The 25434-nt window shown below is 43.7% G+C and overlaps 2 protein-coding genes across 6 annotated transcripts in view; one reads left to right on the plus strand and one right to left on the minus strand.

The window, feature by feature from the left end:
* Positions 1-6216, plus strand: part of TFAP2E (transcription factor AP-2 epsilon) — a 75561-nt gene extending 69345 nt beyond the window's left edge. For all 5 annotated transcript variants that reach the window (XM_079987765.1, XM_079987767.1, XM_079987764.1 and 2 more), the window contains 2 exons: positions 3666-3807; positions 5596-6216. In XM_079987765.1, coding sequence (XP_079843891.1) covers positions 3666-3807; positions 5596-5884 — 431 coding nt within the window. In that variant the 3' untranslated portion in view covers positions 5885-6216. The remainder of the gene's footprint in view (positions 1-3665; positions 3808-5595) is intronic.
* Positions 6217-19049: 12833 nt separating this feature from the next.
* PSMB2 (proteasome 20S subunit beta 2) overlaps positions 19050-25434 on the minus strand; it is a 33246-nt gene continuing 26861 nt past the window's right edge. Inside the window, exons 4-6 of the mRNA XM_079987807.1 lie at positions 23288-23450; positions 20407-20456; positions 19050-19274 (exon numbers count right to left, since the gene is read on the minus strand). Of these exons, the coding sequence (XP_079843933.1) occupies positions 19167-19274; positions 20407-20456; positions 23288-23450 (321 nt within the window). The 3' untranslated portion in view covers positions 19050-19166. The remainder of the gene's footprint in view (positions 19275-20406; positions 20457-23287; positions 23451-25434) is intronic.

Raw genomic sequence — 25434 nt, forward strand, 5'->3', positions numbered from 1 at the left:
GCATATAAGACATTTCTCCTAGACCTGTCTGACATGTAGAGCAGATAGATTTTCAAAGGGGGCAGTTGGGGAAAGAAGGCACAAACTGCTCACATGCTGCCATCCTCTCCATTGCAGTCCCTGTGTGGCAATTTGACATTCTAAAAATGCCACTTTAGCTAATGGGGCCTCCTGCTGCCGCCACGCCACCAGAGCACAATTTCTGTTCTCATCCTGAAGCAAAGTTCTTAACCCGAGGTACTATTTCTGGGTTAGCGGCGTCTGTAACCTGAAGCATCTGTAACCCGAGGTACCACTGTAACAGCAAAGCTGTTTGGGAGCCAAGCTGGGCCACTCAACAATAACGAAGAGCTTTCTACATATTAGGGGGGGGGGGGACCACAGGCAGAATTTAGGAATTTCTATATTAAATGATAAATAAATTTGTAAACCCCCTACAAAACATCCTGACGATGACCTGTGAGCCTGCAGGACAGGGTTAAATTATAGTCATTATTTCTCAGTTTGGAGCTATACATGCAAATTAGCATGTGCATATATATGCAGTGCTATTTTTCTAGAAAAAGAGGTGCTGGAACTCACTGTGAACACCTTCCTTGTTCCTTTATAATGACAATGGTGGCCACCTGAGAGGTGCTGGAACTGAGTTCTGGCTTTGAACTCATGTATGTTTGTCTGTCTGTCTGTCTGTCTGTCTGTCTGGTTGGTTATAAGTTGCTTTGGGTTGCCCTGGGCAAGATAAAGCAACTAACAAATTCAATAAATAACAATAATATGCAGAGGTTCCTCAAATCCTCTCTCTGTTTGGGTGGCATGTAAAGCTCTACTCCACCCCCTTTTCCAGCTGTGTTGCAACCCCAGATCAACCACAGAGTAGTTCTTTTTTCTTTTTGCTGGGGTTGGGTAGGAGGGTCCACATCTGATGGCTTTTCACATGGAAGGCAAGAGGAGTAAGAGAAAGAGATGGCCCTGTCTGCATTGTCTGTGATGAGCACTGAGGCTTCCTTAGGGCATGGCACTCAGGCTGGGGTATTCCATCATTCCATGGAAATGCCCTCTCATCGGTGAAATTGATCCATCTTCAGGCATCCCTGCGGAAGTAATCAGAGCTGATGGCAATTGATCATGCTCAGCTTCTGAAACCCTGGTTAGACAGACAGAGTTAATTCATCTGCGCTCCCCTGCTGATTGCTGGATTATGCCATCCATCCCAAGTGCATTAACCTAGTTGCCAGAGCATTGCTTCCACCCTGCTTGTGCTGGGAAGCCAGGCTGCTCTTTAGCCGTTCTAAGCAGAATCTGCTCTTGGATACCCAAGCAGAACCAGCTTTTTTAAGTTGCTTAAAAACTTTCTCATTCTCATGGCTGTGTGCACATTTGAACCAAAAGAGGACGCTTGGCAGTTCTGTCCTATGCTTTAGGAATTTTGCATTGTTTCATCATTCAGTTAAGTTATTTTATGCTTTGCACCCTGCTCTGATATTCTAATGGATTAGAAGTGGGTTATAAATGTTCAAAAAAATAAAATGTACTCCACTGTACTTGGGATAGGGAGACGTGTCCAAGCAACACAATAGGGAACCATCTGTATCAGTTTTGGGACCTAAGTGCTCCTTTTCTGCAGTGGGGCAGTGGGCATGGGACTGTATTCAGGCTTCCAGCCACTCCTTCCAATTCTACACCCCCTGGTTTCCCCTATGCCTGCTGAGAATACTCAGTTGTCACTGGGCCTTCTTACAGTCACACCCCTGTAGATTTTCTGTACTTCTGCAAACCTTGGAGCTCCATTATTATTATTATTATTAATTATTATTATTATTAAAATTTCACAGGGTGTTTCTACAGCATAAAACCACAAAATACATAATATAAGAAGCAAAACAATTCCCCCGTGCTCCCACAAGAGGTGGTGGATTCTCCTTCCTCAGAGTTTGTTAAGAAGTTGGTTGGCCACCTGTTACTATGATCTAGTTGACATTACTGCGTTGCAGGGGGTTGGACCATAGCTGTCTACTTTCAGATTTGAAAAGAAGGGATCAGCAGCCTCACCTGTCCTGGGGATAGTCTACAGGATATCTAACAATCTGTGATAGCATCGGGAAACGGCGCTGGAATAAGGGAATTTCCCGCAAAAAAAGGGAAGGTTGACAGCTATGGGTTGGACAAGATGGCCCTCAGAGTCCCTTCCAATTCTACGATTCTCCCCCTGTGCTGATGCTTCCCATGTGTGCGCGCCATTATTATTATTATTATTAATTTGTATATAATAAATTTGTATACTGCCCTTCATCTGAAGTTCACAGGGCGCTTCACAACATAAAAATACAAAATGAGAAACACAAAATACATAACATGAACAAGAACAAAAAACCAAACCAATAACCCCCTTCCCACAAACACATTTAAAAGGACATCGAATGTTAATCAGCCAAAGATCTGGTTAAAAAGAAATGTTTTTGCCTGGCATTTAAAGATATGTAATGAAGGCATCAGGCAAGCCTCCCTGAGGAGAGCATTCCCAAAAGAGGGAGGGAGCCACTGAAGAAAAGGACGATTTTTGTGTTGCCACCTTCCAGACTTTTCATGGATGAGGTACACAAAGGGCCTCAGATGATGAGCACAGGATCTGGCAGTCCTGAGCCATTTAAGGCTTTATAGGTCAAAACCAGCACTTTGACCTATACTTTGTGTGTGTGTGTGTGTGTACACAGTATACTGCTGTTTGGGCTACGTAAGAACCAGCAATATATATACTATTAGTATATCTGCTTTTAAAACATTACAAATAACTTTTCTTCTAACAATAAGCAGCAGCTTTTGTTTTCTAAATTGTGACCTTATTTACTAAATTTTGGCACCTATGTTGAGGCTTTCGTAATACATCAATTGCTTTGCTCAGTCAGGTCAATCAAAGAGCAGGAGATTTATACTTAGCTGATAGCCCTGCTTATTCATGCTGTTGAAAAGTCTAGAGACCCACACATAGGGATGGGCAGAAATTAAATTCAGTTCACATTTTAAGGCAAATTTACCCAATTTGCACTTTCCAAAACAAGATGTGAAATGAAACACAGCCATCCTTCAAAATTCATGCTTCTCCAGATTTTGCAATGCAGTTCTCCATCCAAGTAATATGTGCATAAAAATGCATGTTTTAGTGAACATAACGTAAAAAATGAATTTATGAAGGGAATAATTGCTTTGCGAAAAATGTGTACAATGGGCAAAATTGTATCCAGACGTGTATATTAGGATAAAAATGCACTAAACTGCTGATGTGTTTTCATGAGGACTTTCTTTAAAACAACAACCAAGTGATGTGAAAATTTGGAGGACTGAGCTTCAGAGTGGAAAAACAAGAAACTGAGAAACTGAAATTAACATATTTCACCCATGCTTTTAAGAGTCTGCCTCTCCAAAGGCTGCTCTGCTTTATATAGAACTCTCCTGATCACAAGCAAAATGCACAAAGAGAGATATTGCCAAGCAACTTTGACTTTTTCACCATGAGATAGTGATAAGTTGGGAGTTTGGCTTAGAAAAATCAGAAACTGAGAGAAACTGAAATTGACATCCCTATGAGCTCCACCCCATGCAGAGTTGATTATGCTGAGTATCAGTAGCAGACAAGACCATACATGCTCATGAATATATTTCTTTTGCAGGTGAGGCTGTTCACCTTGCCCGAGATTTCGGTTATGTGTGCGAAACAGAGTTTCCGGCTAAGGCTGCAGCGGAGTACCTCTGCCGCCAGCACTCCGACCCTGGTGAGCTTCATGCTCGGAAGAACATGCTATTAGCAACCAAGTGAGTATAGAGTCCATACAATTACCCTTCCCCCTTTGCCTTAAAAGGGAGAGTCTCCCAAAAAGGGAGAGCCACAGTTGTGAAAATTAATTTTGAATTAATTTTGGCTGTTGGGAACTCTAGTTTAAGACACCTGGAAGGTTGGTGAAGTCTGGCTTAAACATTTCCCTGGCACAATGTCAGAATTCAAGCGTGACTTTCTTTTGGAAATAGAATTTTTAAATGTGGAATTCAACTGTGAAGGATAATGTTAATTTTAGGCCATGCAGAGAGATTTTGAGGTAATAATTTTAAACATCAGCTTTGAACATTTAATACTTTTATACTTGAAACAGTTTCCAAATTCTCCCTGGAATCCTTTGCAGCTCTTATGTTTACTTATTTAAAAATTATTTACAATTCCCGGGTTTCTATTTTTGTTTGCAGTTCTGTTATGATGGTTGTGAACTATTTAGGCTGCAAAGCTACAAACGGTTATCTGAGAGTAGGCCCTATTGAACTTAGTGGGACATACTTCTGAGTAGACATTTATATATAGGATTGTACTGTTAACTAGTTAGTAGTTGAAGGCTGGGGAACCTTTGACTCTCCAGATGTTGCTCATGTGCAACTCTTCCATCATCCCGCACCATTGCTTACGCTGGCTGGGGTTGATGGGACTGGAGTCCTACAGCTCCAAAGATTCCAAAGAAGCTTTGTAGTTCTCACACAGGCATACCAAACATACCTCTTTATCTGCCTTCATTGTATACAGATTCCCAGGTGCAAAGATCCCCAAATGTGCTGAACAATTTTCTCGGCAGGCCTGTATTTCAGTGTTTTGATTGGTGTTCTAAATTCTGTAAGACAGATCCCATCACAAGACAGTTTCCAGGCAATTTCTCTGCCCACCAAACTCTCAAAAGCAATCAGAAAATTGTTGTTTCATAAAATCACCAAATGAATTGTAGGCTGCAAATCATAAATTTGCAGACTCTCCTATTGGAGAAGTCAGATTCACCAGCTATGAATTATACTGGTTACAAGTACACACAAAAAAAATACTCTGAAGAGTCCAAGCTGTTAGTTCTCAAAGGCAGGAGAGAGCAGACTTTAGCCTTCGGGGATCCAATTTGTTTTTCACTGGTATCCCAACATCCACCAACTGAAGGCAGAGGAAGTATTAGACCTGGACAAATTCCAGCTAGGCAAAAGTTATTGGCTGTGAAGCCAGGCCAGGAGAGACTTTTGAGGGGCATAACAGAGAGGTTTGGAGGGCCACATCTGGCCTTTGGTACCTCACCCCTGCCCTAAGGTTTCTTGATTTCAGCAGCCTTATTTCAGTGGGGCTTTTTGGATTTGCTATCAGTGAACCACTGGGAATCAGAAACACTTGTTAATTTACTGCAATCCCTAAGAACATAGGAAGAGTCTTGCTGGGTCAGGCCAATGGCCCATCTGGTCCAGTTTCCTGTTTTCACAGTGGCCGACCAGATACCTGTGGGAAACCATTCAGCAGGACCAGAGCACAAGAGCAATTTCTGCTCCTGCAGTTTCTATCTCTAGAGCCATCTACTCACCTCTGTTCTAAGGCACAATTTAGCTAAAATGTAAACATGTTGCAATGTGTAGATGCGATGCCAGATGTGCTGCTGCCGTGTGAGCCTGGGACATGGCGGCTCCTCCTCCTCCTGCCACAGAGGGGAAGCAATCCCTGGCCCGTGGCAGTGGAGCTGCCAAGCTACACCTGCTTGTGTCATTTTTTTTCTTGTTTTGTTTAAGGTTATATCTCTCCCTCTCTCATTCTAGGCAAATCTGCAAAGAGTTTGCCGATTTGATGGCCCAAGATCGCTCTCCACTTGGAAACAGCCGCCCTTCCCTCATTCTGGAGCCCGGAGTTCAGAGTTGCTTGACCCACTTCAGCTTAATAACTCATGGTTTTGGGGGGCCGGCAATCTGCGCGGCACTTACAGCGTTCCAAAACTACTTGGTGGAGTCGCTCAAAGGGCTCGATAAAATGTTCATGAACAGCACAGGCAACGGCCACCCGGTCGGCGACTCCAAAACATCAGAAAAGGAAGTGAAACATCGGAAATGACGCCACAGTTCCCCAGCCTGCCCAGTCAGAGGGTTTTTCCCCTTTCCCAGTTCATGAGATAGGAGGCTTGGGTCTTATCGACGTTGGGAAAAGAAAAGCAGCAACAGCGAAGACCCGCCCCCCTTTCCTCTTGCCATGTTTTCTGAACTGTGACAGATGAAACCAACTCAAAAAAATGTGACTGGAGAAGGAGGAACATCCACATGGGCCTCACAGAGATGGAAGTAAAATCAAGAGCAGTTGGTGGTTGCTGTTGACACTTTGGGTATTCAGTAGTGGATACCAAAAGCCAGGTTACATGTGCAATTACTTTTTCTTTTTAAAAAAATACATTTTCTTTGAAAAGCCCATAATCATGCAATGTTGAGCTGTTCCAAGAGAGAAGTGAGCAATGTAAAATGAAGAGGTCTTAGTGGGATCAAGAAGGGCAGGGGCATGTTTTTAATTTGCCTCATGGAACCGGCCCAGAGAGATGAGGCAGAAAGAGCAAGCGAGGTGTCTGCTGATGTTCACCTCCGTTGCAGACTTATGGGTCAAGGAAGAAGGAACCTCACCTGTTCCACTGCCACTGAGCAGCTCTGCGACTTCGTTTACACATTTTGACCAATTGGAAATCACAGTGGGTTTTGTCTGATTTAGACCAGACGCACCAATACACACGTTTCAGCAGTTTTCCCCCTAAAAGGAACAGAGTCCCCTGCAAACGCTCTGTTCTGTCAAGGTGTCATTCAGCTGACCTGGACCCAGGATGAGTGAGATTACACCACCAGCCTCCACTCCTTGAGTTTTCAAATTTTTTAGTAATATTAAATAATGAATAAATGATTATACTTATAATAATAAATTAATAAACGATTAAAGCACAAGAAAGAACTTGAAGGAGGCCAAACCAAACTGTTTTGAAATCTGTATATATTTATTTATGTGTAATTAAATCAAAGTTTTAAAATGTCCAGTGCGCGTTATTTATATCCAATTAAGTTGGGACTTCTTTTAAAAAAAAAAAACTTTTTGAAAACTAAGTCAGTCTTTGGAATTTTCTGGAATGAAGTTTTGGATACAGAACCTGGTAGCATGGACAATAGCCTGTGACGCTAATGATTAGAGACATTTAGCCCGGTTTGGTTTTTTCTTTTTCTTTTGTACTTGCTGTTGTCTCTCTTAAAAAGCTGCAATAGATGTACAATGCCACCACCACAACAAACAAAAAAAATGTCAGTCATTATCTTAATAAAACCTCTTTTTATTTGGAAACAAGCCCCTCCATCCCTGTGTTTGTAATGTTGACAATGAAATAGAGTTGGATCTATGAGAACAAAAATGAAAAGCCCAAAAGCAAGCACTCTGGGATGAGTTGACATATTTGGGGGGAAATGTTTACTGTATTGATTTCATCATTATTGAAAAAGGTGATATCTATATTCTCTGGGCCCAACTCTCTATGGTGATACCCGAGCTATCCATCCACCTCATCCTTCTGCTGAAGAGTTCCATTGGAGCCCACAGGAAAGGGAGGAAAAGAGGGATAGCCCAATCCTGTTACAAACAGCAGTAAAGAAAAGGCTTTCTCAATGCAGTGTTAAGGGGCTGTTGTCACATGATTTTGTCTGTAATCAAATGAGAAACTACCTAATTCACACTTCGCAAACCAAAAACATAGCTATACTTCAAAATTCCTATTTCTCCAAATTTTGTGATGCAGTTCTCTAATCAACTTGCATGTACTAAGATGCATATAATAGAGAAATTGTGCATAAAATTTTGGGCAAAACATAAAAATGCATTATTTTAGGGGGAATTGTGTGAATTAGAACGGCAAACAAATATTTTTATTAGGAGAAATTTGCACTAAAATGCTGGTAAATTTTCATGAGGATTTTTTTATATACAGTGGTACCTCAGGTTACAGACGCTTCAGGTTGCAGACTCCGCTAACCCAGAAACAGTACCTTGGGTTAAGAACTTTGTTTCAGGATGAGAACAGAAATTGTGTGGCGGCGATGCAGCGGCAGTGGGAGGCCCCATTATCTAAAGTGGTACCTCAGGTCAAGAACAGTTTCAGGTTAAGAATGGACCTCCAGAATGAATTAAGTTCTTAACCCGAGGTACCACCGTAGTTACAAATTGCTGTGGAAATATGAAGAAGTGACTAAGACTAGAATAATAGGATACAGAGAAGCCACAGTTGACATCAAGAATCCTCTCACTCTGTCCTTGCCTGGTTTGCATGGTCTAAAACTCTGAGCTATATCTTGCTTCTGAATTCAAAATTTCTACCATTTAGTTGATCTCCCACTAGCAATACAGCCAATAGACCTACATGGGCATTAATATAGCTATGGTTACTAAACCATAGAGAAGCAACATGGAAGGGTATGTTAACAACTTCAGCCCTTTGGTGTGAAATAATCTATTCCTTTCCATTTTCACAGATACCATCTTCATCATCTACCTAACTGTATGTTATTTCCCCTGAAAATTATGCCCAAAGTGGCTCACAACATATGAAATGAACAGTAAGCGTAACAATTCAAAACATAGTATGATTATTTATAACTGTTTCTAATATCAGTAAGTCCTTTTAAAAAAATCAATCCACACAACATTGTTGAAAACTATGGTCCAGATTCAACAAAGTTGCCATACCAGCAGGAACCAGTGCAACCAGTCCTGCTAGTGCAATGGGACTTTCTCCCTTCTCTTTTCCCTGTGCCCCCTGTCCCCCAGTTCCTTGTGAGGGTTGGATAATCCCCCACAACAGAGCATGTGGGGTGGGGAAGAGGGGAAATTGTTCCACGAGGCAAACGGAAATACTTGCATGGGTGAAACGATTGGAAGAAAGCAGTGTGGAATCCCTCCCAATACAAATAAGCTAACCTAATTTAACAGCTCAAACTAAACAATATATAAAGCAATACAAATAAGCCAACATAATTAGGTAACTGAGACTAAACAGGAGGTAAGATACCACTTCAAAAATGGAATAATCAAGTACAGAACATCACCCTGCTCCAAAAGGCAAACCAGTGGTTTGCTTCCGAGACTCAATTGTTAACATCCAAGAACTCCACCAGGGGTACAGCAGTCTCTCACCCAGAGGGGCCTTATGTCTGCCATTATTGTGGGCTCGCAAGTGATCTCACAATAGTTCAGATATGTCTGGAGGGAGCCACTTAAGGGAAGGGGAACTGTATCAGAAGCTGTCACTGAGTTCTATCTTCTCATGCATGACATCTATGTGTACAACCACCACAGCTCTTGTGTTTAGGTCATCACGCCTTGCAAGACTCGTTCATTATGGTGTCCACAAGATTGAACTTGAAGACATCAGTTGAACACATTTGAAAGAACAACTTATCATTGTCTTCCCAGGTCATCATGAGAATAAAGTTGGCAGCCTTTTGTTTCATTTCGTTTTGTTATTAAAAAAAACACACATAAAAGACCTCTTGGTTTAATTGCCTTAATATTTTTTGGAAGCAAATGAGATATGGAAGGGGACTAGGGGGGCAGCTGCTTTACTAAAACCATTGGCAGTGGTTAACCTCAAATCTTTCACCAGCTGAAGCAAATATTTGGGGGATTTATCCATACAGTGATTCATCCCAGTCACATTTTCACAGCCAATTTGCCTGCTGTTCCCTCAAAGCTTGGAAAGGAAACACTGAGGTAAATATGAATGCTCAAATGCAGGAATATCAGATATACTCAAATACAAAAAAAATCTAAGCTGGGGTAGGTGGGGACATACATTTTTCTTTCACCTGTAAAAACAGGTTTTGTACTTTATAAAGAAAACAGGTGTAATTGGCCTTTAAGGGAGCAGAATCCTGCCCCCCCCCAATAATACCTCTCATTAATTGGAAAGCAACATTAAACATCTTGTTAGAAATTTGCAGCATTTGTAACCACAAAAAAATTCAAACGCATGGCTATATAAACCAGGAATATTTTTGTTTCCACCATGTATTTCCCCCTCCTTAACTTGGTAATAGCTACCCCAAACCTAAATTGGTTTGCCCATTTTCCTTTCAGAGAGTTGTACCACCTCCTCTCAAATAGTGGTGGTGGCAAAAGTGTGTCTAAAACCATGTAAGAAAAAGGGTATAGATATTTTAGTCAAAACAGAAATACTTTTTTTTTGGGGGGGGGGATTATTTCAGAGGCATATAAAGAATGATTAAGGGCTGAGCTAGACATTATCTCAGCAGCTCAAGTGGATTTTCCCATCTAGCACCTGCTTTGAAACATTTGCGTCGACTACCAATTTGCTTTGTCTACCATTGCTTCACGACGCAGGTTATACCCTCTAAAGCCGTGGTGACTGGCCTGTGGTCCTGCAGATGTTATTGGATTCTGTCAATCTGCAGTTCCAGGATTCTTTGGGAGAAACCATGACTGTTTAAAGTGGTGTGATATTGCTTTAGATGTGTAGAGCAGATGGGGCCTAAAAGCAGCAATCTTGTGCTTTTGGGAGCTACGTGTTCAGCACCATCGTGCTTGCTTTTGTGTGTTTACGTTCACAATTGGGCACCCTGAGCGTTGCCCCAGTGTGGGAGAAGAGACAATTTAAATGTGTGCGAGTGAATGGATGGGGAGGGAAGACCTACAGACGTCTGCCTGTATTAAGTTTGCCAGAATCGGAGGGCTTCCCTCCCCTTCCTGTAAGTTCTTAACCTCAGCTGCTCCTGCTGTTGCTCTCCTGTCAGAGCCGGCAAGTAGCTATTTAGCAATTAGCTTGGCTTATTTACCTGCTTCTCCCCTGGTACGAGGCACCTGTCTGGAAAACAGACTGAGCCTTATTAAGGGATCTTTTAAACAACAGGAGGGAGAGGAATCCAGGCAGCTTCAGTTGCGCAGACTGGGCCAGACCCCAACTTCTCACCTCTGCTACAAAGTTTTTATTACTGATGCAGAAGAGGGGTTTGTTTTCCCAGCCGCAATGGAAGATGTCACAGGGCTGAGATTCACTCCTCTGCAGCATAAAAGATAAAAGGTAAAGGTAAAGGTACCCCTGCCCGTACGGGCCAGTCTTGACAGACTCTGGGGTTGTGCGCCCATCTCACTTAAGAGGCCAGGGGCCAGCGCTGTCCGGAGACACTTCCGGGTCACGTGGCCAGCGTGACATCGCTGCTCTGGCGAGCCAGAGCCGCACACGGAAACGCCGTTTACCTTCCCGCTGGTAAGCGGTCCCTATTTATCTACTTGCACCCGGAGGTGCTTTTGAACTGCTAGGTTGGCAGGCGCTGGGACCGAGCAGCGGGAGCGCACCCCGCCGCAGGGATTCGAACCGCCGACCTTTCGATCGGCAAGTCCTAGGCGCTGAGGCTTTAACCCACAGCGCCACCTGCGTATAGCAGCTCCCAAGTCCTCAGTATCTGGCCCTCAAAACTCTCTCCCCCCCCAGGCCACTCCCCCTCTCCACAGAAACATCTTAAATTAAATAGCCAAGCCAAAAATATGTCTGACTGAGTTACAGGAGGTCCAAGTTTCTTCAAGCAAGTGTTAATAAAGGAAATAAATACAAACGAATCAGCGCTGAAAGTATATTTTTGTAAGTCTTGTTAGTCAAAGCCAAGTACCACACCATATCATTCCATTTGCAGATAGTGTATCTGCCTGGGTCTTTCGCAGCTGCCACAAGAATCTGGTTTATCTGATTATTACAAGAGAGATCCTTGCTGCACCCTCTGAATAATGAGAGCAAATTAATCCTGGTTCCATTTCAGTATCTCTGGGAAGGATGGCTGCCTCCATCCAAGACTCTTGCAACTTACTAAGAGTACACCTACTGAAATCAATGGGCAGGACACAGAGTCATCAGAAGCCGCCGTATACGGAGTCATAACTTTGTTCCATCTAGCTCAGTATTGTCTGCACTGACCAGAAGTGGCTCTCCAGGATTTCAGGCAGGATGAATCGCCAAGTTCTGCCTGGAGAAGCCAAGGACTGGACCTGGGGCCTAAGCCTCCTCAGTGGCGGACTTTAGGGTCAAAAATTTGGCAGCACACCGTGCAATGCCAAAATTTGCAACATGAGTTCCAGCCATGTCACTGATAACACATTTTGGTTTACAGAATTTTACTGCAAAAATACTTGTGTATGTGTAAAGCAGATTACTTACATAACTGAAGCTAACATAGGATTTATTACTATTTCCCCCAAAACTATTATTTCATAATTAATACGGCCTAGACACTGGCAGAGGAAGAGGTGTGGGGGGGAGCGCACTGCCCCCGGCAGCGCAATGTCGGTGGGGTTCCATTGTGGGTGGACCCCCCCCCCACTGCGCTGGGCTCCACGCCCCTAGGACGCGTGCCAGCTCCGCCCCTGCCTGCTCTCCACCACTGGGCCCAGAGCATCATAGTCCTGAGACCACTCATGGAATCTCAGTCCATGTGCACCCACCTCAACGAGGGCACGAGAGCGCAAACAACGTGGTATTTCGTAAGCAACTTTGAAAGACACAAGCTTCATTCACATCCCTTTGCTCTGCTTGAAACATGAAGTGGAACAGCCCATTCTTTTAATTTATTGAGATCTAGCTCCTGGTTCTGAGTGCTGCCCACACAATTGGACCACTGTTAACCATTAAAACAAATGTAGCCGTCTTCCAAAATGGGAACTGACATTTTAAGGCATTTGGTTTGGTGCTAATGTGCCATTAGGTAGTTATCCAATAAGTGCATTCATGTCACTTAACTCAAGCCAGCTGTCTGTGGAGCAGGGGAAACTCTTGAATGCGCTAGCTTTATTTATTTATTTTTTCCTTGCTCATTTTAAAAAGTAAAAACAACACGAAAACAAAGCAGAAACCTATACTGAAATTGCGGGTATTTGCTACTTCCCAAGAAACTGCTTTTCTTAAGAGCACTGGACAAGACAGGGCCGTTGTTCATGATGCAAATCAAAAACCTTTTTGACCCATGCAAATCCAGGCAGGTAGGCTGCAGCCACAGGGGGCTAATGGGGGCTTGAAGCCCCAAGGGGAAATCAGACCCCCTGCTGGAAAGATCTGGTTTCATTAATGAAGATCCTTCTAAGTCTTTTACTTGTGGAAACTTAAAGAGAAAGCATGCAAATGTTCTATTCCAGCCTCCACTGGTCCAGTGACCTCCAGATGGTGTGAACTACAACTCCCATAAGCTTCAGCCAGCACAGCTGAAGGTCATGGAGCCACCATTTGCACTAAGGTATGGAGCTCCCGTCATCTAGCCCCATATATTGTGGTTGCTTGAATTATGTTTGGGGCACAAAGCCCAGCCCCCTTGCCAGTGGAGGGGATATACAGCCCCTCTGACTTCTGAGCTTTCATCACACACTTTCAAGCTCATGCCTATGGGCATAAGGACTAGAAACTATTTTTAGAAAACAAAAACAGCTGGTTTTCAGATGCTGAATGCTGCACCCAACACTAATCTCATGCTCAGGCTTCTCAAGTGGAAGTGGAAGGATCTGGGCATGGGGGACAGGAGGGAGTTGAGCGATAGTTGTGGGGCTTATAGGGCTGCACTCACCCCTCAGTCTTAGGACTCCACTGCTGCCAAGCTACATATTGAAATTATACACCAAGAGTGGGGAAGCTGTGGTCCTCTAGAGGATCAGGGTAGCCCAACTTCATCCAAAGTGGGTTGAAAGATTACTTGGACATGGAACCTGCAGGCCGCACACCACCTTGTCGCAGAGGGAAGCAAGGCCAAAGTTTGATGCCCCTCCCAGCCCTCTTGCTGCCTTCCCAAATCCACCTGAGAGGCACATCAGGCTATGGGAAGGAGGCGTGAGGGCTCTGGCAGGGTCCTGGAGCCCTTCCACCTCCTTCCCAAAGCTGGGAAAGTACTAAGCAAGCTTTGAGAAGCAGGTGGGAAGCCTCTGGGACCCTGTCAGAGCCCTCATGCCTCCTTCCCAAAGCCCAGCACCTCATTTATCCCAGGCTTTGATAAGGGCTGGGAGGGATGTAAAATGGTGCCGAGGGCCACTAGAAAAGGCCTCAAGGCCGTGCTGGCTGGGGCTGATGGGATTTGGGAGTCCAACAATATGGGGGGGGCACAGGTTCCTCAGGACTGTTTTACATGTCATTTATTTTATCTTTAAAATCAACCCATGCATGGTCTTTTTATTTTTCATTTTCTTCCCCCTTAGGTTTATAAACTTATTGTTTATAAAAACACCACCACCACTGAAAGCTAATCAGTCGGGGGGTGGTGGATGAGAAAACCCAGGTACTTCATTTGAATTCTTCCTAAAAATATAAATATAAAATAACAAATGATGAAGCTCCTAGAAAAAATGAAGTGTCCCACTGATGACTCTGTTTTGAAAACCCCACCCCCTCAGCAAACTCTTTTGTTCTGTGGCTTAAAGTGGGACCCCTTTTCATTTTATTCCAGAGACTGCCACTCTGCCCTCTTCCAACACAGCCTCTCCTATCTCCCCTGTCAGTGGGGGATTCAGTGCTTGTTCCTGTGCCCCGAGGCAGAACATATGCTCCCTTCTAACCCAACTCCAACCAGTCTGTTTGGGGGCGGAATCATTAATAAACATACAACTATCACCTGCCTCTGGAGGAGGGCTAAGCATCAAAAAACATATATATGTATTCCACGCACATCCATTCTGCTGGTGATAGTTTACAGTGTAAAAACCATCCTAGGGTTTTAATTTATATGTATGTGGTAGGGATGACTGGATCTGTCAATTTCAGTTTCTCCCTTTTCAACTCCTAAGTACTCCACATTTGCAATTTTTTAAAAAGCATGTCCTCGTAATAATCAAGCAGCATTTTAGTCCAGATTTCTTAGTATGTAATTTTGCCTATGCAAATTTTTGCAATGCAATTTCCCCTTACATAATACATTTTTGAATTCTGTTTTCACAGAACATGCATTTTTATGCACACTTAACCCTGGTATATACAATTTTGTTCACATTTCTAGGTTAGAGAACTGCATCACAACATTCAGAGAAGTATGAATTTCAAAGGATGGCTGTGCTTCAATGCACGTGTTGTCTCAGGAAGTGTAAATTAGGGAGGTTCATCTCTAAATGCAAATGGAATCAAATTTGGGGTCAAGGCCCAGGTCCCCCAAGCTGCAGGTAGCAGGAACAGAGCCAGGGACCTTCAGCACACTTTGGGTCCTCCCCTAAGATGAGGGCTCCATTTGAGCACATGGGCTCCTCTGGGAATGGAGTCCTGACCAGAAACCAACTGAGACTTTACCATGCGCATTGTGCTTTAGGGCAGTGATGGGCAGTTGGCAGATCAGGGCCAGGCCTGTCCCATGTGTTATGGACCACCAGTGTCCACTTTCTGCCCTGTCCTGTTTGGACTGCCTGTTTCCTTGCCTGATGCAGCCTTCAGGCAGGACACATCACTTTACAATGATAGACAGGCAGTAAATTCAAGACATGCAAAAGACATCTCTCTTCACACAGTTCATAGCTAACCTATGGATGTAGAGACGGCTACCACTAGCTTAGATGTCTTTAAAACAGAACTAGACAAATTCATGAGGCCTCTCAAGTTCTGAGAAATTGGACCAGGTTGGACTTTGGTTTTCAGGTTTGCTCCTGCTTATGCAAGACACTAAAAATACAAAATGCATATGCATTTTGAATCTCCCTCACTTGGTACCCGACATGGGGGAGATGTACAGGTGAGTAGGTGACCCAGGGAAGTTAAGGATACCTTAGGGTTCCAATGTCTGCCAGCGTCTTCATAGTCCAGGGTCTCCATCTATAGATATCCTACAGGGGGTTTCACAAAGGAAAGGCAGTTCTGATCAGACAGGCGGCCTGCCGTCTACTCATAAGCACATCAAGCCTTATAGCAAGTCAGATCATTGATCCATCTAGCCCATGATTGTCAGTAGTGACTGACAGCAGCTCACCAGGATATCAGACATCACTAGTTCTTACTTGGAGATGCCTGTGACTTTCTGCTTGTCCTTCTCTAACCAAAGGGTTCTATTTACACATCTCAAATTCCCATGTGGCTCTTAGCTCTCAGGTTGGCTCCACCCTGTCTTTGGCCAAGTGTCTAATAAGGCTCCTGTCAGAAACACCATAACCAGACACTGGAGAGACCTGTCAGGAGTAAGCATGCACCAATGGTACCAAATAGTATGGGAAACAGCCCTACTAGAAAAATTAACTAATAAACTGAAACTGACACGGGGACAAACAGAAGAAGACACCTTCACCCCAATATGGCTCCCCTTTATCACATACACAGCCCAACAGGACAATGACAATAATCCACCAACAGCATACAAATCAATATGGCTAACTTGATCCAAAACACCCACCCACCTCACTCACACATGAAAACAAAGATCACCACAGCCAATCACAAACAATCACATCCTAGGCCAACCCCAACCTCTCTCACCACCAAAGGAACACAAGTGAACAACACAAGCACGCTGACACCAAACTACATATATTAAGCATAATAGAAACACCGCTACCCGACCCCACCCCCATCCATCTCCCCTCCCTCCACCCTCCTTTCTTTTCTTTTTTTTCTCTTTTCTTTTTTCTTCTCCCCCTAATGCCTCAACAAATGAAATGGATTTGTAAAAATGTTACACGGGGGAAAAAAATACGAGGCATTACACTTACACTGTAAAACAAGAAAACCCTTAATAAAATATATTTAAAATAATAATAATAATAATAAGGCTCCTGTCACTTTCTATCAGCCATGCTGGTCCTCTGCTCTATGGGCAGAGAGTTCTACTCAACGCTGAAGCCACTGGTACATCTCTCAATCAAGAGGTGGGATGACTTTGGCTGCACTCAATGCAACTCCAGCACCACATAAAAACCCATCACAGCTACTCCTAAGAAACTAATTGAACATATGCCCCAGATTCGTAAGGAACTAGGCCACTGGCCCATTCAGCCCCGTACTTGCCCACTCGGACTGGAAGCAGCTTCCCACATTTTCAGACCAACGTCTATTCTACCTACCTGCTTGCCCCAGTAAACACTTAAAATACTCCCAGCAGCTGATCTGATAACATGCTTTGGCCAGCCTCCAGGGGGCAGCACTCCATGAAATTGCCAAGACACCCAACTAACCCAATCCACTCTCCCTTCCCTCTCCATCCTGGTTTTATGTATTGCTAAGGTTGTATTTGTTATACTGATTTAAGCAAACAAAAAAACCCAACAAACTGAAACAAAACTGCAATAAACTAATTTTAAACTGCAACAAAATAATTTTTAAAAATGGGAAGAGAAGTTTTGTAAAACAACTTGAGCCCAAGCAGGATCATAGGAAGCTGCCTTTTAGTGAGTTAAGACAACTCAGCCCACCTACTCCAGTACTACTTCCAACGACTGGATGTAGCTCTTACACCACCCTACCTCGAGATTTCACATTTCCCTAGTTTTCCAACATTAATTTGAACCAGCACTGGGGTGGATCTATAAAACAAACCAGTAACTGCTGAAATCTTACAACACACCATCAGCCCAGTGTAGCAGCTTCTATTATTTTCAGGCTGTTATCCAGCATGTTAAGGGTTAAACAACACCTTCGCCATCCACCTTCCTATATTTTACACTTCATTGTGATAAAGTCTTCCAGGAGCACCACCTCAGGTTGGGGAGCTGTATGTTTGAATGCTCCCTCTTAGAAAACTAATGAAGTCATCCCTGCATGCAGAAAATCTAGAACAAAGCCTTTTCCCCTGAAGCTGCTGGTACATACTATATATAGGAGGGGTGGGAAACTCGTGGCCCTCCAGGTACTTCTGTACTGCAACTCCCATCAGCCCCAGCCAGGCCAGTTCATCCGGGATAGGGGGAGTTTGTTTTCTGAACCCCTGACCTACCTGGCAGCAAGCCCAAAGGTCTGGAAACGAGGTTTAGGGTCAATCCAAGTAGGCCAAAGTCCCGTAGTCAGGATGCAGTCAAACCTGAAGCACTGTCCCACAGAGGTCCAGGAACACCCGAATCAAGATCCATCAACATGGGCAGTTGAGCAGAAATAGCACCTCAGCTCTGCTTCCTTTTTGTACTTTGCCTGCTGATTGTAGCATCTGGGCTTGATGAGGCAGCTGACCCTCACTTGTTCCTACTCCAGCTGAGAAATCACAGCCATCTCCCAGAGCTAGCGAGCCCCACCTGGCCAGCTAGGGAGTTGGGCTGTGGGCCCTTGCTTGCCTCAGCCTCCTGGAGAACTGCTTTCTATACCTGAAAGCCCACCGTGTTCATGGAGACAGGGGCCTCTCTGGCTCTGGGTCCTGTGCACTGACCATCTTCTCTTCAGTCTCCACCCCACCCCACCCCCGTGAGAACTTCCTACACCAACTTCTCCTTCCCCATTCCCAGCTAGCCCCCATGTGTCCAAGTGCTGGCTACCATGATCTTCTTCCCCCTCCCCGTTGTCCTGCCAGTTCATGACCACTTGAGTCCAATACTGACTTAGATGGATCAATGGTCTGATGCGGCGCAAGGCAGATTCTTCTTGTTCCTATTCTCTATGTATCTAGAAGACAGGAAAAGAAGATTAAAAGGCAGAACCAAGCTCTCAATAAGATCCATTTTGAAAACACTGCAAGCCAGCCTTCCCCAACCTGGCATCCTCCAGAGGTTTGGGACCTCAGCATGCTGGCTGGGCCTGATGGGAGTTGTAGTCAAAAACTTATGGAGGGAACTAGGTTGGGGAAGGCTGCTGTAAGGGAGCAACTGAGGAACATTTTTGGCTACAATGTTTTCAAAAATGATGTTTTATGAAATCTAAAAGGAATGCCTGTTTTGGCCAAAACTAGCTGAGCATTAATAAAAGGTCTCAATATTCCTTTCTTTGGCATCTTGAGATTGGTGTCCCCCCCCCCTTTTGTATTTTTCACCTGACGCTGCCCATTTTGTGTGTATGAATTTGTATCTGCCTTTTGTGTAACATGGAGCACCATCAACACTTCGGTTTGCACCGGATAAAATAAAGTTTTGGAAAAAAGTTTTTCAAAAAGCAAGTAAGCAAGCCAAGCCTGTGAACTCTCTCTCTCTCTCTCTCTCTCTCTCTCCCACACCCACCCACCCCCCAGTGAGCCAATACAACCTTCTATAGTGGGTGGAGAAGGGAAACTACCATGGAACCTTGCAAAAGAGCCATTTGCCCCTCAATTTGTTGGTTTCAGAGAGAATGAAGAGAGAATTATAACAGAAGATCTTTATTTGTATTTGCAAAAGTGCAGTAAATGAACTCTGGATTTCAAACAAGTAAAAAACAAAAAAAAGCCAAATGGAGGCAGGAAGAGGAAAGTTTGGGCATTTAGGCCTCTGCTGTCAAGAGTGGTATATTAGTCACATCATGGATGCCATCTTTATCGATGAATCGAGCATTGAATGAAGGCAAGTTCAGGATGAAGCGTTTCTGAAGCTGTGGGAAACAAGAGTCGTGTTTACGTTAAATGTTTTTCGAAAGTCACCTAAACTCTCAGCAGCCCAGCACTGTCTCATTTCCTCTGCGTGAGCAGCTGGCAATAACAAGCACCCAACTAAGAAATCCAAAAAGTTTGAGCAAAATGTTCCCTGTGAAAGTTTACCCCTATTCTTAGGGAGCTATCATCTATTGCGGGGAGAGGCAGAAGGCAGGCAGAGATCACCATGTGATTTGCAATAGATTGCAAGGGTTTTTGACTTCTAATAATTAAAGCATTAACAAGTAAATAAATAGACATTTTATTACCATAAAATTGTATTTAGAGCCAATAACCCAGAAGGAGGGCAATATCACACGGAACATCCTCACTCTCAAGGAGAAGGGGCAAACAACAGACTTCAGAATAATGGCTCCTGTCCCCATCTTCTCTCCTTTCCCTCAGCCACTCAGGCAAACAACAGGTCTCAAAATTGTCCATTCTCAACCCTTACATGAAGGTCACCCAAACAGATTTTTTTTTTTTGCTGGGGGGGTTGGGATCCATGCCATTGCTCACCTTACACTAATCACTTATCTCTTAGCTTCAGTGCTCCTCACCTGTAAAATATGGGTACTAGTTGCCTGCCTTTGTGCATCTCTTACGTCAAGAGTTGCATGTTAGAATCAATGATCTATATAGTAACTCTAACGCAGATCTGTCGCCCCTGGAAGGTTGTTCAGAAGGAAATGTGGCCCTCAAGCTGATAAAAGCTTTCTTCCTCTAATTTAAAGTAATGATGATACCATTAAATGTATGAATTGGACAAAGAGCTAAACCTCCCCCAAAAGGAGAAGAAGGATGGGTTATCAATATTAATTGTGGAAGAACCAGAAATTTAAAATGTCAACAATTCTAAACTTTACTACCTAACCATGAAGTAAACTAAGATGGTTGGGGTGGGGAGAGCAAGGAATGCTTATTCTCCACTAACCAATTTCACATCTGGCTGCTCTGTATTTATTTCCCCTTGTGGCAAGAATAATTTTTTTAGCGGGGGAGATGTAGCAGGAGAAGGAAGGGGGAGAGTTAAATCACTGGCCAAACAAAGGCAACCAAACATTAGTCTCCTGGGCAAGGCAGGTCACTCACCTCCTCGAGACATTTCTTGAGAACCTCCAATGCTTCTTCACGGGTGATACCTGCAGGAGGAAAAGAGAGCACCACAGACAGCTTTAATTAGCCGCCAAGTCTCCTGGCCTCCTAAAAATCTCTCTGATGAAGTCCGAACAGCTTTTCAGTTGTGCACAAAGGAACGAAAGGCTCTTTCCCAGCTCTGAGAAAACTCGTTCCACATGTATGAAGGATCACCTGTGGCCCAGCTCCCTTGCCCAACGAGCCGTCCAAAATCGATTTGTTCCACCCTAACGGGAAGCCGGGCAGAATCCTGCCTCCCACGGCCAGGGGCTCAGGCGCTGGAAGAGCTGGGCCACCTCAGCCTTCTTGAGCTTATTACCACATTAAATCAGCTCCATCTGTCCACAGCCGGTTGCAAATCACTCAAAGGAGTGTGTGTGCATGTGTGTGGGGGGGGGGGGGTCAGGAGGGCTGCGCTTTAAGTGCTACGTTCCCTGTTGGGTACTGATTTTTAACAATGGAAATGGCACGTGTGAGAAGTGCCCCAGCTCTTCTCACACATTAGAAGAAATGGGTTGCCCATGCTTTAAGAGACAGCAAACTGTCAACATGTTAGGCTGGGGGGGGGGGAATAATTATGCTGCCACCAATCCTGGGGGGTAAGTGGAAGGAGACCCATTTAAAATGAAATTTTAAGGAAGCAGAGAATCAAAAGGCAGAATTTGCACACTACCTGCTTCTTCAAGGTTGGTCTCCAATCAACAGCTGGTCACAAATATTATTTATTAAATTTGTATCCCACCCTTCTTCCCAAAGGAGCCCAAGGTGGCAAACATCAACATATTAAGACAAGGCAATTTAAAATAAAATAAAATCATATTTAAAAAATCTAAAACATGTAGTGCATCTAAAAACATAAAAATATTAGCAAATATTTTCAAAGTTTGTCAGAATTTCCATTTTGCCTTCTAAAGTTTGAATACAAAGCTGCCTCCGCTGTTAGAGGAAGTAAGTAATTGTCAGTTGTTGGGAACTGCAGAGGGGAGAGTTGCATTTGCAATCATGTCCCGCCTGCAGGCTTCCCGTAAAGGCATCTGGCTGGCCCTTGTAAGGACCGGATGCTGGAGCAGATAGGCCTTTGGGCTTGATCCCGCAGGGCTCTTCTTATCTTCAGATTCAGATCTACAGCATGAATGCAAAATTCTAACTCAAAGTTTTGGAATTAGAGTGCACTAAACTTGATGCCTTTACAGGCGTTGGCTATGTAACAACTGTCTACTCTCACACACACATTCTGCGCTACTGCAGGTTAACCACTAGCTAAATGGCCATTCTCTTTCCCTCTTCACATGTTGCAGAGATCAATGACAATGATCTCCAGGGTAATCTGTTGGTCTTCAGCACTGTGTAATTGGTTTTGTTTGTTTGTTTGTTTGTTTGTTTTAAATGAGAGCTTAATTTTGTTTCCTCCAGCTTGAGGAAAAGCTCAAGTGTACAAATGCTTTAAATGAAATAAATGAATAAAGTCAGATACTAAATACCACTGCATATCAACAATCAAACACTATCAAATACTAAAATCAAGCATCTTAAGATATCAAGTGGAAATAACAAATATTGAATTCAATATCAAAAGTCGTAGTAAAGTGGTGTTAAGTTGGGGGAGCAAATTAGTATCAGAACCACTCAAATTCTATTAACTGCCAAGGAGGAGATACTGAAACCCTCATCAAAAGATTGTATGTGTTTGTGCATCCGCACACTCATCACAGAAGTACCTGATATCTGGATTTTAGAAAATCTGAGCTTCTAGCCCTCATGAAGTTTGGTAGCATCCATAGAAGACTGAAAAGCCAGGGAGGGGGCTAGGAAAGGGTTTTGGCTGTTAGGAAGATCCAACCATTGCATCTCTTCCTGCCTCCTTATCAAGACTGATCCAGAGATTTTTGGTATTCCAGGCAAATTCAAATTTTGCTACTACCTACCCAAACAAATCTCATTGCATGCCTGATAATCAAGAGTCAATAGAAGATTTGTAAAATTTCTGTAACTTAACTATCATACGTTGTTGCTGGGGTGATGCTGCAAAGGTGCCCTGGAAACACCAGTGCTGCCACAACTTACTGGGATGACACTGGGGTGGTGGCAAGGTCAGGACTGTGTGGGCACACTGGCAGCAGCACTAGACTGGGGTGATGCTGCAAAGGTCCAGCACTGGGCTGACCTTGCTACTGCCCTGCATCTTCACCGTTAGTGGGAGCAATGCCGGTGCTAGGAGGACAACTCTGCACTACCACTCTACTGCACCAGCTGCTCCTATCATATTGTGGCCCAATTTATTTTTTTAAATACTGTAAACTGCTCTGTGACACCCATATGAAGGGTAATATTTCAGCAACAGCAACAACACCATCCCCCAGATTCTTAGACACCAGAAATCTGAACTCAGGTTACAATCTGCATTTGAGCTATGAGCTGAAAAAGCAAAGAAATCTCTCTTTCCTCAGGGTGCTTCCCCAGCTAAGGCAGCCTGCCTCATTTGCCTGTACCACCAACGATGGCCATGCTGCGAGTGATGAGGTTCCTATTACAGTGTTCGGGGGTGGGGGGAATGGGTTGAATCCAGACTAACTTAGTTTTTCCTTACTCCCATTGATATCTGAAGGGACTTCGGTTTGTCATAACTAATTTTTCATATTGACTGTATTAAAGCTGTTGTCTCCAATGGTACTTCGTGATATGACCAAACAGTGTTTGATTATATGGTATGTAACTTGCTGCATCTTATATTGGGTACAGAGTTTTGTGAAAGCTACACCCTAAAAGGCAGCCTAGAAATACAACCATGGGTGGGTACACTACCAACCCCAATAATTTACAATTTGGATTTGCTTACCTGGTCTATAGTAGCGATCAAGGATGCTGAGCGTCAGGAAGGCCCCATAACCGTGGGCTGCAAAGGGAGCTTTAGCCAAAGAGGCCAGGTAATCCATGTAGTAAAGGGCAGGCCCATCTTGCTCATCAAAGCCTGCCAGCAGAAGGTTGACATGATAAGGAGTCTGGAAAAGAAGCAAAAGAAGCTGTTAGAACACAGATCTGGGTATCATAGAATGACTTCTCAATATTCTGCATTTTTTCAAAGCACAAAAGAGAGTGCCACAAAGGGCTAACTATATTGGGACCAAACTGTGTTTATGATGTTATTCAACTCTCTGCAGTCATCAGACCAAACATTTATGAATGTGCACTAGTCATTGGTTTTAGTTTTCTTAAAACAACAACAATGTATAAGGATGAATACATCAGCTAAGTACGCTGTGTCAAGAGTAACATCACAGGCAAAAGAGCTGCAAACACCACAGCGTCGTCTTCAATTGCTCCCCCCGCAGAATGCAACCATCATAATTTCTGTTGTACGTGATTTAGAAACTAAGGCATTAAGTAATACAAAACTATTAAATCAAATAAAATCAAGGACAAGACCTCTGCCGATAACCACAAACTGCTGTTGAGCTGTCACAGAGAAAGTTTGTGGGCCCCACCCACCACAAATTGTCCAAGTCAGTTCTTAAGTACCGTCTTAAGACGAAATTGGAGCAGTAGACAGAGATATAAAATAAAAGGGATCAATTTAATTGCTTTAGAATTCAGGAACAGAGCAGGCAAGTAATAATGATTCAGGCTTTTCCTATTTAAACTGTGTTTTTATTCTGTGTTCCACCTTGCAATATATATGAAAGCATGGTTTATAAATATTCAAATAAATAAATAGAGGGAAAGAATGACTGGGATTCACTTCCAATATGTCAAATCACAGCTTTTGATTGTTCTGTTCTAGTTCCGGTTCCCACTCTGTACACTACCAGATGGATGCTTATAAAAGTATCAGGAAAGAAACCTCCATACAAGCAAAGGAATTTTTTAAAAGAAGAACACGGAAGAATGTCAGAAGGGTTTCCGAGATTGCAAGTTGCTCCCCAGCTCCAGCAACATTGATTTAATTAGCCCATGTTAACACCCCTTATTTACGCCTAAGAATGTTGCACATGCAGAAGCTGGCAAATCAAAGCTACCTCGTAATTGGAGAGTCGGGTTCCGGGCCACAAACGTGGCTTCTAAACACCGACTTCTACCCGAGTCTGTGTCAGATGTCAAAGCATACATACATAAATGATGTGCAAACTAATTAGACCCGGACAGCTGTGCAGCACTTTTCTTGGGAATGCTTTTTTGACACAGGCAACTGCAGAAGACATTTCAAGCCCCTTGCCTTAAAAAGTCATATTCCCTCTTCCCTTACTTTCCCCCCCTTTTTTAGGGGGGGGGAGCTGTGAGTGTATGCAGGGGAACCACACAGTCACTGAATGAAGTGGCATCACACTCCAAATACAAGCTCAATTTACCCATGGTCTTGCTATTAGGCTGTCTGCCTTTCCACGCACTCACTGTTATGGTACAAATGCGCCAGTCACTCCTGAATGATGTGCTGGGGCACGCTAACAACACCTTCAAGAAAACTTAACTTGCTGCTAGGTAAAGTTAGTTGCTTCGGACACAAGAAGAGCACTGATGGATGAGGTACATGGCCCATCTAGTCCAGCATCCTGTTCTCACGGGGGTTAATTGGATGCCTGTGGGAAGCCTGCAAGCATGACCTAAGCACGACATTGTCCCCCTGCAACTGGTGTTCAGAGGGAGTGGAGTGCAATACACAGCAATTATGGCTAGTAGACGCTGATATCCTCCAAGAATTTGCCTCATCCTCTTTTAAAACCATCCAAGAACATCTCCAGGTCATAATGTGTCATACACTTGACTGTAGTCCCAACCTTTCTCCTCAAAGCTTCTGTTCAGGTCGCACATAAAGCTCTCTTCTGCGCCAATGGTGCCCAAAGTCTTTCAAAGAGCAAAATCAGCATGCTGTCTTTATAAAATGGGAAGGAAACACACCACTTTACCCAGAAACGAAGCACAGATAAATAGAAGCAGTTTCATCAAGGATCCAACAGGCACAAAGTACTGAGACACTGAGACAGGGCAACT

The sequence above is a fragment of the Podarcis cretensis genome, assembly GCF_951804945.1.
Source record: "Podarcis cretensis genome assembly, chromosome: 8".
NCBI classification, from domain to species: Eukaryota; Metazoa; Chordata; class Lepidosauria; order Squamata; family Lacertidae; genus Podarcis; species Podarcis cretensis.